At 38.4% G+C, this 12,784-nt stretch overlaps 1 protein-coding gene across 9 annotated transcripts in view; it reads left to right on the forward strand.

Annotated features, from left to right (window-relative positions):
• The window catches only part of TBC1D5 (TBC1 domain family member 5), a 264,700-nt gene that overhangs the window by 92,594 nt on the left and 159,322 nt on the right, over nt 1-12,784 (forward strand). For all 9 annotated transcript variants that reach the window (XM_081883202.1, XM_081883203.1, XM_081883200.1 and 6 more), the window contains one exon: nt 12,055-12,189. In XM_081883202.1, coding sequence (XP_081739328.1) covers nt 12,090-12,189 — 100 coding nt within the window. In that variant the 5' untranslated portion in view covers nt 12,055-12,089. The remainder of the gene's footprint in view (nt 1-12,054; nt 12,190-12,784) is intronic.

Below are 12,784 nucleotides of genomic sequence, written 5' to 3' on the forward strand. Positions count from 1 at the left end.
ATGCTTTGTGTTAAGTGCTGGTAAGACACAAAAGAATGTAGAGTTAAATCTGCAGGCAGTGTTTTAAAACTCCTATGATGATAGTTCTTAGGGTATGCACTTCTGTTCTATAGCTCCAGAGACAACTATTTAATAGACAACATTTGAATAATACAAATGTGTGGTTGGTAAAAATGGATTAAGGTTTCAGGGTGGTACCAATGGGTGATATTTAATATTGAATGACATGTATTAAGACAAATGGTTTTATATATAATTTATTTGGCATTGTAAATGCATTTATCTTGTGAGATACAGACCCCCTGATGCAAAATGAAGTATTCTGGAAAGGTTTTGAGTAAATAAATAATAAAACCACTTTGATACACAATCTAACAATATTAAATATTAAGACTGCCACATGATTGATTTTTAATACTTAATTAACTTATTTAAAGCCCAATGTGACTCTATTTTGTATTAAAGATCAGACTTACAGTATTCAAAAGACTAGAATTTTTAGTAAATGGAGCGAAAATTAACGGCACTTCATAATCACAAGATTTGCTAGTAACTAGCGACAAGTCATTTGGTGACATGAGCTCATGCTCATCACTTTGGAATCCAGCTGATCAACTTCATAGCATTAGGCAGTTTTTTTTTTATTTGCATCATTCCATTTTAATGATCTATAATCTGATACAGTTTATGAAAGAAAACATGCTTGCTTTGCACTATCTAAAATGTGTCAAATTGTGCATTTTTTCCCTATATCTAAAGGAAACACTTCCTCAATGACAGATGGCTGGTAGTGAATTATGAAAGAAGCTTGGTAGGTGAATAAGAAAGAAGCACAGTCCTTGATGACTTTTCTTGCTGTATGTAGTGGAGACTAAGGGAGTTAATGCCCATCATATCCATGTGGAGGTTGCTAAAAACAATACACTTTTCGAGTAGGGATTGTTCACTTGCAAATCTAAAAGCTATGGCACATAGAACACCCAGGCCTGTGTGCATCCTTTTGTTTGCCCTGCATAAGAACTTCCTTGTTTAGAGGATACAGTCAAACACTTCAAAAGAATATTCACATTGAGGGTCCCCCCCTTCCCTTCTCTTTCTTTCTTTTCTCTTCTTTGTAAAATGACTTCAGAAGGTTTTGCAGGTGCTGATTATTCAGTGATTCCTATAAATTCTCTCTTCAGCCTCCTCCTGTATACAAAATTTATCATTTTCTGCCGTCTCTTCATGGGCTTTTCCTGGTGTAATTTTATCGCTCCAATCATATAGGAAGGTGTTCTGTGTAATATAGGAAAGTACATATGAACAGCCTGTGCAGGAAGAGCTGTAGCTGAGCACATTCTCTGTGTGCAAAAGGCCTTGGGTTCCAATGCTTGACATCTCCAGCTTGGGCTGGGAAAGGCCGCTGTCTGAAAACTTGGAGAGAGACTGCAATCAGTGTAGGCAATACTGAGCCATATAGAGGAATGTGTTTCTGCTAGGGTAATTAGCATTCTTCTTTCCCTAGCAATGAAGTGCTGATTAGGATCGTGCATGTTTACTAAGTACAAGCTTGCAGGCTCAGCTATAAAGAATAGACTTAGCAGTTCACACTAAACAGAGTATGTGGGATAGGGGAGTGAAACTCTTCCCTGCATTATCTCCCTCCGCCCTCTGCAGCTCAGCTTTGCTGGGCTCAAAGTCAGGCTGTGGAATAATGTCTTTAAGCAGTGGAACAAGGGCTTGATCCCTTCCCTACAAGCCAGTCCCCAGACAACTCAAGAAGAGGTCCCTGAGAAATGTCAGACTTTAGAAACTACACTTTCTGAGTAGGGCTTCAGAAACATTTGTTTAAAAGAAATATGTAATAGTTTAAAAGGTTGATACAAGAGAAATATAGGCACTCTGTTTCAGATGTCTGAAATTGTGATGTTGTTGGCTCTGTTAACTGATCTGCATATCTCTCTATTCACACTTACAAGCAGTGCTTTTTTTCCTAAAAGAAAAATGTTTAGCGGTACTCTCATTTTCCTACTCATATTGAAATATTGCCCCTCAATGAGGCCAAACTTAGATTCACAAAATGTTTGGGGGGTGTCCCCCTTCGTCCCCCCAGAAAAAAGCACTGCTTACGTTTAAACCCATAACGTACACGTATGGTCACGAAAGTAACACTTTGGGGATCTTTTGCTCTGGAATTAATTGTTTGCCACAATAGCAACTGCTCTAGGTTATTGCCATTTTAAATCAGCCAATTTAAAACCACCGATACTGTCTTGCTTTCCTGTGGGAATTAGCAAGAACCACAAATGTTACTATAATTAAAATATTAGCACAAAATGGCAGATACTGAGTAAAATGGCTTGATGTCTTGAAGTGCCAGTAAACAAAGCAAAATAGCAAGTTACACAGGCTTTCCAAACTAATCCTGCTTGGACCATACGCTACTACACAGACTAGAAAAAGATGGAGCAGAGAGAGTGCCTATTAACAGTGTGGACGAGCTCTTAGCAGAGTTGTAGTTTAAGCCTATATGCACCAATAGAAAAGTACAAATGCAAATGACTGTGGTCTGGATAATACAAGGATTGAAAGAGACCAAAATTAGGAAAATGAGAAAGGTAGTAGAAAGAGAAGAGAGACAACCTGTCATGAGGTAGTGAGAGCTGTGTTTCACTAGGCCTGCAGGATCACAGACGTTGCCAATACCAGATTGTTTGTGCAGTGATTCGGAAATCAAGTGGGGAGCCCTTTAGAGTTTGCAGATACAATTAGCTTTTCTGAATGGGTACCCAACCAGCCCAGATGAGAATGCATAGCTCACAAGGCAACCCTTTAGCCATGCCAAGGAGAAATTTCTAGTTAGGCTGAAGATGTCTTGCTCTCACAGGCATCCCTGAAGTTAGAACAGGGGTCAGAGCTTGAAGAGACATGGAAGAGTCTGTTGTTGTTGTTGTTGTTGTTGTTTAGTCGTTTAGTCGTGTCCGACTCTTCGTGACCCCATGGACCAGAGCATGCCAGGCACTCCTGTCTTCCCCTGCCTCCCACAGTTTGGTCAGACTCATGGAACAGTCTAGCAAGCATTAAACCTAAAATGCTGATCAATTAGGGAATCTATGAGATGTATGAGAAGTATCATTGCTTTTTTTAATGAATAATTTTGTATTGGTTTTTACACATATTTTCCAGCATATCATCCTTTTAAACATCGTTTTAAAGTCTTTGGCTATCACAGCCTAAGACTTCCTTCAACCTCAACTGATGGTTTTCTAAAATCCTTTCTAATTATGCATTTTTTTACTACAATTATTGCTATAAATTCAAATCTTAATACCTATTCTTAATTATTTTCACAAAAATTTATACATTACTCCTTACAAAACTTCTTTTAACCCTACACGTGATGTCACTTGGTTACAGTTGCTTTCCAAATACATCAAAGGCTTCTTCCATTCCTTTAGAAAAGTCTGGTCTTGCTGGTGCTGAATTTTCCCGGTTAATCTCGCCATCTCAGCATAGTTCAGCAATTTCTCTTGCCACTCTTCTTTAGCTGGCATTTCTTCTTGCTTCCATCTTTGGGCTAACAATATTCTTGCTGCAGTTATCTCATATAAAAACATTTTTTTATCATTCATATGAATTTCTGTACCCACAATAGCCAGTAGAAGGGCTTCTAGTTTTTTAACAAATGTATATTTCAACTTCCCCCCCGATTCATTATAAAATTTCCTAGAAGTCCTTCACTTTCTTACATTCCCACCACATATGGTAAAAAGTACCCTCCTTTTCTTTACATTTCCAACATTTGTTATCTGTTTGTACATTTTAGCTAACTTCACTGGTGTTATATACCTTTACATCATTTTCATAATGTTTTCTTTTAATGCACTGCAAGCAGTAAATTTATTCCCTCTTCACTTATCTGGCTGGTTAAAAGAGGAAGGTCTTCAATAGATACAGACACTTCAGGTTACAGACTCCGCTAACCCAGAAATAGTACCTCCGGGTAAGAACTTTGCTTCAGGATGAGAACAGAAATTGTGCTCTGGTGGCGCAGCAGCAGCAGGAGGCCCTATTTGCTAAAGTGGTGCTTTAGGTTAAGAACAGTTTCAGGTTAAAAGCGGACCTCCGGAACGAATTAAGTTCTTAACCTGAGGTACCACTGTATTTTAGCATATTAAACCATTTCTTCAGTGCGGATTGTGGAACTTGAGTAGTCATGCTAAGCCATCTTGTTTTTATTGCATGTGCTATGATGTTCCTACGCCGTAATACCATTTTCCGTTTTCTGCAGTTTCAGGAGATCAGTGGTGTGAAGTATTGTAGTTTTTGGTAACTCAGAATTCTTTGTCAGGAATTGTAAAGCTTGGCCTACATTTACTGATCTGAAGTTCTTTTGACAGAGTTACGCCAACCAGGGCCATTCTTCAAGGATTTGTCTTAGGTTTCAGTCATTAATTAGTGAAAGTAGAACTGTCACTGAGGACCTGCAAGAGGTGGTAAAAACAGCACATTTAACTTTAATACATAAATTGTCTTCTCTCGAATTGTGATATTTGTGCATGTGGCTCTTTTGAATACATTTTGTGCCCTAAATAGATATATCAGTAACTTATTTTAAGGGACATTATTGTGCTTCTATGGAAACTGTATAAATCCTTTTGAAACAGAATTCCTAGCAGCTTTCAGAATCAAACTTGTAATATCACTGGATTGTTCCTAGGTTGAGCGCCTATGAAGCCTGATGTTACTGAGTGAGAATTCTGAAAAATTCTCGGCTTCCAGATAAGTAGGTTTAGGATTGCATTTATGATTTCAGAAATTTCATGATAATTCTTCATGTTCCAATTCACTATTTAATATTGAGGTAGTAAAATTTTAAAAAGGAACTCACTCTTTTTTTAAAATACATGTAGCATAAACTTCCAAGCACTTATGCACTACTTTGCTGAATCAAGCATCTGTTTATTAGGGAATGCTAATACGAAGTTGATAGTTGGTGTGGTGGTGTGTGTGTGTGTGTCTGTGTGTGTGTGGTGTGTATGACACCAGATTGAATTTCAGACTGCTGTGATCTGTTTGATCTTAAAGGTAAGGTGACAATTTTAATGTACATTCAGTCAAAAGCAAGTCTTTCTCTGTTCTCAGCGCCAGATGTTTTCGTTATAGGCATCTGCAGAACAATTATTATTCCAAATTAGTAAAAGTGTATTTAGATACATTGTCTTGAATAATCTGATTTTTAAAATTTTGGTTCAGAACTATTTCCAATAATAAAAATGGCTTGGCTGTGGTGATTCTTGCCCAAGTTGCATCTAGATTAGACTTTTGTAATATGTGGGCCTGCTTTTGGAAAGTGTCCAGAAATTCATTCAGAAATTCTGCCACTATACAGGGATAGCCAACATAAAGCCCTCTATGTGATTTTTGACCCCAGCTGGTATGACCAATCACCAGGGATAATAAGAATTGTAGTCCTTAAAGTACAAAGAGTGGTGTGAAGGCAGGGGCACCTCTTCTATACCATTGAGATGTTGAATCTCGCCTTTAGAAAGGTTTGTTGCCCTCCTTTTTTGGTTTTTCAACATCAGCCAAAGTTGGCATTCATCAAAAGATCTTTCAGTCAGCCCTGATTAGGTGGCCTTCATGTTTTTGCTACTATCATCTGTGTTGCTAATTGGCATTTATTGGGTGCTTTCAATTGTTTAATGATATTACTTTTAATATGCCATGTTTGCTGAGATTTCGAGAGGAAAGGTAAATTGTCAACAATTTTAATAATATATTTTTAAAAACAAATAATACAAATGCTTAGTCAAACCCATAGAACTAATTACTATGAAAAACATGTTACAGATAAGTTTTCAAATGATATGTAGATTAGTGAAATATCTAATTGCAATTACCTTGCAATATTTTATAAGAATAAAAATAAATTTGTTTTTTTTAAAATAATTTTTATTAAGGTTTTCCAAATTAAAACACATTAAATCCAATTTATAAACTTTTTCCAATAACCAGGACTTCCCCTCCCCACACCCTCTTGTATTCCAAATCTTCCAAAAAAGCAATTAAATTCAACAAGTTCTTATTCCCAAATTACACTCATCATCAATAACTCAATTTATCCAAATTTCCATCCCCTAAGGTCGATCTATTCCCTTCCACGAGTTCCCCCCTTTCAAATATAATACAGATGGAAATAAAATAAAAACAGACAATAATTTTACAACCTTTGGATTCCAAATTTCCCTCCCCTTTCCCTGTTGCGTTCCTCCTATCCCCCCACTTCTAATATCTTCCTGAAGATCCCACATTTCACTAAACCCACATCCCTCTGGTTCTTTACCGGTCTTTTTAAATTACAAATGTCCAATCATAGAAGGAGTCTATCAAAAAGGGGGCCCATTTCTTCTATCCAGATTTTTGTATCCAGGAGTAAAAACTCCAATTTTATATCCATGAACTTGTCAAATCTGGATATCCCAAATGTTCCCACTCCAGTTCTGTCCAGTTCTTGTTGTTTCCTTGTTCTTGTCAGTCACTCTCCTCCTTTTTGCTTCCCTGTTCCCTCACAGAAATGTTCTTTTTCCAAAAGCTTCTAGTGTCTCTGCAGAGGCTTGTTATTCAGGAGCAAAACATTACATCATGTTCCTTTCATTTTTCAACAGATAAATCCATTGTTTCCAGTAGAGTGTAGACCTCTGTAGACAAAATAATGTTCCATTCCTGCAGTTTCCCAGGAGATTAAAAGTTCTATTCAACTGTTCAGGTTTCCTGTCGAAAACACATGCAATATCCCTCAGCTCCTCTAGATGGATTACAGTAACAAAGTTCCCTTCCAGATCACATCCACCAGTCCAAATAGCTTGTAAATCCTTATTTGAAATAATTTATATCCAATTTATAGCAAATGTAACCGGCAAAGTCCTCATAACAAAGTCTCAATTTTATTCTTCCGTTTTGACAGCTCTTTGACAGCTGTCAAAACCTCCGTTACTCTTCTCCAGGCATTTTCACGAATCGCTCCAGGGATTCCGGGGGGGGGGTTGCTTTTTAATACGAATTCCACTTTTCTCCTCCAGCTCAATCTTATAATTTTCCCTCGCGAAGTTGCTAGTTCGGCAAGATAAGGTTCCTCTCGATCTTAGTTATCCAGTCCTTTGTTTTGGCTCTTCTACAATTTAGGGGGGGGCTGACTTCCATTTTTCCACCTCCCCCGTTCGCTCCAAATTTTAAAAATTTATCCCTCTTTTTAGTCCATATTCCAATTACTCACGGGTTCTTCTTTTGGGTCCAAATTTTCAATAGAAGAAGTCAGCGCTCTCCGACGGATGGCATGCGGCTGCGCTCGGCAGGGATAGCAGAGGACTCAAAGCACCACGCTTCTCCCCGGCACCCGATCCGTAGCCTTTAAAAAGGCTCCTTCACGAGTCGGGAGGGCGCTGACGGTACCAGCCGAGTCTCCATGTCCACGGCCTCCGTGGCCGTGGTTTTTAAGGGTCCCCGCATCGCCGGTGCGGTAGGACCCAGCCCCTGCCGAGCAGGCTCCCTCCGGAGCTCGGAGGGAGTCCGCCATTCGGCGATGGCGCCGACCCGGAAGTCCCAGAATAAAAATAAATTTGCAGTAAGTCTACTGTAGTTCTGCAATTGTAATATATATATGTGTGTGCTTTTTAGTGGTAGAAAAGTGAACTGTAAATATATTGAATGAATAAAACAAAATGTATTTGTTTTCTATATTTAATATTTGTGTGATACTACAGTTTATTGAAAACATCATGCTGCAAGCATCCCTTTGTGAAACAGGAAGCATTTATTACCATTATATGTCCACTAAGAAATAAATTTGCTGGGCTTCAATTTTAGTGGGGAAAACTTCTTAAGGAATATGTTTCTGTAAGGAGATCAGGCCCTTTTCAGCTAAGGTCTAAGTGTCATGCAGGTTGAGTGTAATAAAAGACCACTTACAGGCGGCAGAGGAGAGAAGTCTTGTCCGTGTCGGGAAATTCCATTCCACCTTTTGTTGCAGATACGTGGGATTGTTATATGTCACATGCCTGTTTACATTCCAGCACAGACTGCTGGGCCCATGAGTGGAACTTCCACTCTGTGTATTGCTTTTGTTTTGAGTCTTTCTCCGAGAAGACGGCAAGGAGAGATGACATGTTTTTTGGTCCTGATTTATGTACAATAAATCTGTAGTTTTAGTATGTATCTACAGCCTCAAGCCTATTCTGTTGTGCAGTTTACTCTGCTAAGTAAAGTGTGCTCAAGTCAGCAGGCTTGAGTCGCTGATTTACGTCGGAGCCAGAGATCGATGTATCTCTGCAGCGGCAAGGTTGAGAGAGACACACGGGCATATCGACCCCCAGATGCCGACAGTCCGCGTAGCCGACTGATGTCACTGTTGAACACATACGGTTGGGGGGGCTGGCTGGTTGCCCATCAAATCTTTAAATTCAAATGGGCCAATTATGGCCCTTGGGTGGATGATGGTCTGGCGATGGACCTGTGGGGGCCAGTATTCTTACAGGTCCACCAGCACAGCATAAAAGCTGGCTGCGCTGCAAGCATGAGACACAGTCAGAATTGGACATCCCAGCCTCCCACCTTGTATGTTATTGGCTCTACCCGGAGGTAAGCGGGCATAACACATGTATGTCCTTGCTGTGGAATTAATAAGTCAGTATTAATTAATGCTGTGAAATTAATATTTGGGGCCAGGGAGGAATTTGCCTGCAGACAAATTGGCCCTGTCTGGGGTTTTTTGCCTTCTTCACAGTAAGTGTCAGAACTTTTGGTGAAAAAAAAGGCATTGGGTTGGATACTTAGTCTAAGCTAAGGGGTTGGGTGCACGGGTGGGTGGGTGGGTGGGTGTGCCCCACCCTCTGATCTAGTATCAAATTCAGGGTACCCCAGTAAAGGGGTCCAAGGGTAGAAGAAGAAGAGTTTGGATTTGATATCCCACTTTATCACTACCCTAAGGAGTCTCAAAGCGGCTAACATTCTCCTTTCCCTTCCTCCCCCACAACAAACACTCTGTGAGGTGAGTGGGGCTGAGAGACTTCAGAGACTAGCCCAAGTTCACCCAGCAGCTGCATGTGGAGGAGTGGAGACGTGAACCCTTTTCCCCAGATTACAAGTCTATCGCTCTTAACCACTACTGTCCAAAAGCCCAGACGGGGCTAACAAGCCAGAGAATACAATGGTACCTTAGTTGTCGAAAGGCTTTGCTCCCAAACAAATTGGCTCCCAAACACTGCAAACCCAGAAGTGAGTGTTCCGGTTTGTGTACGTCCAACGCGGCTTCTGATTGGGTGCAGGAAACGGGTTAAGTTTGGCAATGAAGGTACCACTGTACCCCCAAATTGAGACCTTGTGGGATTGCCCTATTTGCTTTGCGTCATGGGGGGGGAGGGTCCTTAATCCTAGGATCAACCCCGATGGAGATATCAGCCAGCAACAGGGTTGCCTGATTCAGGATACATACCAAACGCCTATGTCAAAGCCAACTTACATCTGTAATCAATAAAGTTGTAAGCGTTTTGATCCCAAGCTGGTGTTGTGGCATTTCCGCTCCTTGTACACCTCCACTCCCCACCCTGGTGGCCCCAAGTCTGCTGGTCATTGGCCCACAAATTCCATCTTGTTTTTGTGGTTGTTGTTTGCTTTAGGCTAGCAAAAAACTAGCTCTTACTCTGGATCAATACTATAAGTATGCAAGTTCTGAAGGTAGACAGAGATGTTTGTCAGGAAAATGACAAATAGATCCATGTAACATGATAGTTTATATAAATAGAAAGTACTTCCATTCATACATCCTTTGCCTTTTATGGTTGTGGTCCACCATGGTGCATTGATTACACTCTGGAAAGTTCCTCAACTCTCTGATAAGAGTTTTTGAGGAAACCAGAGCTCTCTGCTTGTAAACAAAAGGGTATTTTACTTAGAAAGGGGAAAGATGGATCCAAACCAATGTTTCCATTGGTCTTTCACCTGGAAATTGTATCTAGACATTTGTACTGTTAGTGTAATTCTAATGCAGCTTGACATGATCATGATCATTACATTATCTAAGAATAGAAACTTATAATGTATCCTCGGAGATGGCATAAAGGCTCTATTCAGTTTTCCATTAATGTGTTTTTATGGTAACAGCAGCCAATTAGTATGTACTTTTATTTAGGAAGTATCTAAATAATAATTGGAAATTTTTGCTTTAAATCATTGATTTAAATTGGCCTTTTTTCCTTGGTGATCTAAATTGCTGAGGTAAATCACCTTGATCTTTTACAGCCTATAATTCTAGGGTCAGAGCTAAATTACTTTATTGAAAGAGTTATATACCATACACTTAATCTTTCTTAAGAAAGGCATTAAATACAGACTTTTTCAGAAATCCCATTTAAAAGGATATTAGTCTTCATCATTAGCTCCAACAGATTGCCTATACTCACATAAATATTTAGGATAGAGAATAATAATAATTCTAGTACCAATATAGGTGACATGGCTATACAACCCTAAAGGCTTGCCTTTCCCAATCTGGAGCAGTGGATTTTTGCAACAAATAAGGATGTCAAACCAAATTTTGGCAAGTTCCAACTGGGTGTCAGTTCATGCAATATTATTCATTTGTTGCTTTGTGGTCTGACAGAAATACAATAAAGAAATAAAATCCCAACGATGGAGGAAGGAACTGTGCTTGTGTGACTCCCATCCTGCTCAGATAACTGAGGAACCCTGAGCTGCTTTTCCCCACCCACATTTTTACAGCTACAATAAAGTTGTAAATTTTTATTTATTTGTCTGGAGAAGGTGAAACAACAGGTCTTATAACTCACTGCACATGTTTACATGTGTCCGTGCTTACCATTTGTGCTCAGTAGGGTTTATTCCCTAGTTAATTTATTTAGGATTGTATTTTTGAATGAATAGTAGCTCCTAAATCACATATCAATATCCTTTTTAGTAATGATTTTGTTTAATTGCTTTACATAAAAGTAGAAAAATATTTTGCAGGCCATTATAAACCAGTAAAAATAACCACTCATTTTCTAGGAAATGTCTCATGAGTCACCATAATGGTTTAATTTTCTTTGCTGTTTAAAAATTAAAACACTAAAATTATCATAGGAATTCCTTGGTATTCAGAGTAGTTAGGCTAATAGGTATTGATCATTGATTTTTTGTTTTTAATTCTGATGTAAAAATAATTTTCCAGTAGCCTTTTTTATTTTATTTTTGTTGCTACTTTGGATGGAACTTTAATCTTGTCTGTTCCTTTTGCATGTATTTTTGTAATAATGTTTTTAAGAGAGGACTTTGGCAATTATGTTTCTTCTTTATTTTGACATTGGGGTAGCCATTTGTCATCCTATATAGTAGCCAACATGGTAACCTTCAAATGTTCTTAGACTACAGTTCTCATCAGCTTCAATCAGAGCTCCAACCAGCATGGGTTAGTGTTCAAGAATAATGGGAGTTGATTCCAATTACTTCTGTAGGGCACCATACTTTGCTAAAGCAATCTTTTTATAAACAGTTATTGCAAATGAGGTAATATTAAATCTTAATATACTCTGCACAGTAAGTTCACTATTAGGAAAAGTGGCATTTTTCCCTCACAAAGTGTTAGCTTACTTTAAGAACACTGTTCAAATGGAAATTAACAACTTATTTAAAGTAAAATAAAACAACTTTAGCACATGCTTCCTATCATGCCTGAAAATGAATGGAGTGCAACAGAGTTTTGTATCCAATATATTTCCCCTATTCATTAAAACATTGTCACATTCATTGTTATAATAACAGAAAAGAGCACCAGATTCTCCACCAGATTTGTAGGAATAGTGAAGAAAGTTTACATATTAAGAGAACCTCTTATATCATGAGGAAAAATATAATGATACATATAATGCAATATTCCTCCCCCTTTCTGCTAAACTAGTGAAAATAGTATGTTTAGACGACAAGCTAAACAATACTGAGTTTTCTGAGATCTTTGCTACCTTATTGCAGTATAGAATTAGGAGGCTGTTTTGATTAATCTTTAGTTTTTGTTTATTCACCCAGGTAATTACTACTTATTGAAAGTGCCAAGTGTCAATATGTACCATTCCATCACTGAAACTAGCCATCCTTTACAAGCTGAAGAGCAGGAAATAGGCATTGATCCCCTGCAAAGTTATGTGAACAAGCCTGACGAAGGTGAGTTGATCATTTTTACACTTAACGTTTTAGAAAATGTATGAGAATTTTTGAATGGCTATGTGTTTATGATGTCTTCCATCTCCCCTGCCCCAAACAAAACATAACTGAACAGAAATGTTTTAAGAAACATTTCGCTGTGTGTGTTGGTCATTCTGGCCCTAACAAAAACCAAAAACATTCAACTATTTTCATACTGAAACACTCGTCAAATGTTTAATTCCCTGTTATCTTTTCTTATCATAAACAAAACGGTGATATTGAAATCCACTATAGGAATCATGTAAATATGAGCTCTTTAACCCCCCCCCCCATTTCTTATTACCAAAACCTGGTTGTTATTTTATGTTTCCTATTATTTCATTTGGTTTTCTTCGTGCTTTAGGAATTCATTCGGTAAAATAAGATTTAGCAATTCCCTATTAAATTTGAATTTGGCATTGTTAACACAATCCAAGCAGAACTTTCCAATCTCCTTGTACCTTTAATTGTTAATCAAAGCTGTCAACTTTGACACTCCTGTCCTAATATATTGTGTGTGATGTTCATTTGTTTCTCAAGCTAAACAATACTGTATACTACATCTTAAAAACAC

Source organism: Podarcis melisellensis (assembly GCF_964234715.1).
Source record: "Podarcis melisellensis genome assembly, chromosome: 12".
NCBI classification, from domain to species: Eukaryota; Metazoa; Chordata; class Lepidosauria; order Squamata; family Lacertidae; genus Podarcis; species Podarcis melisellensis.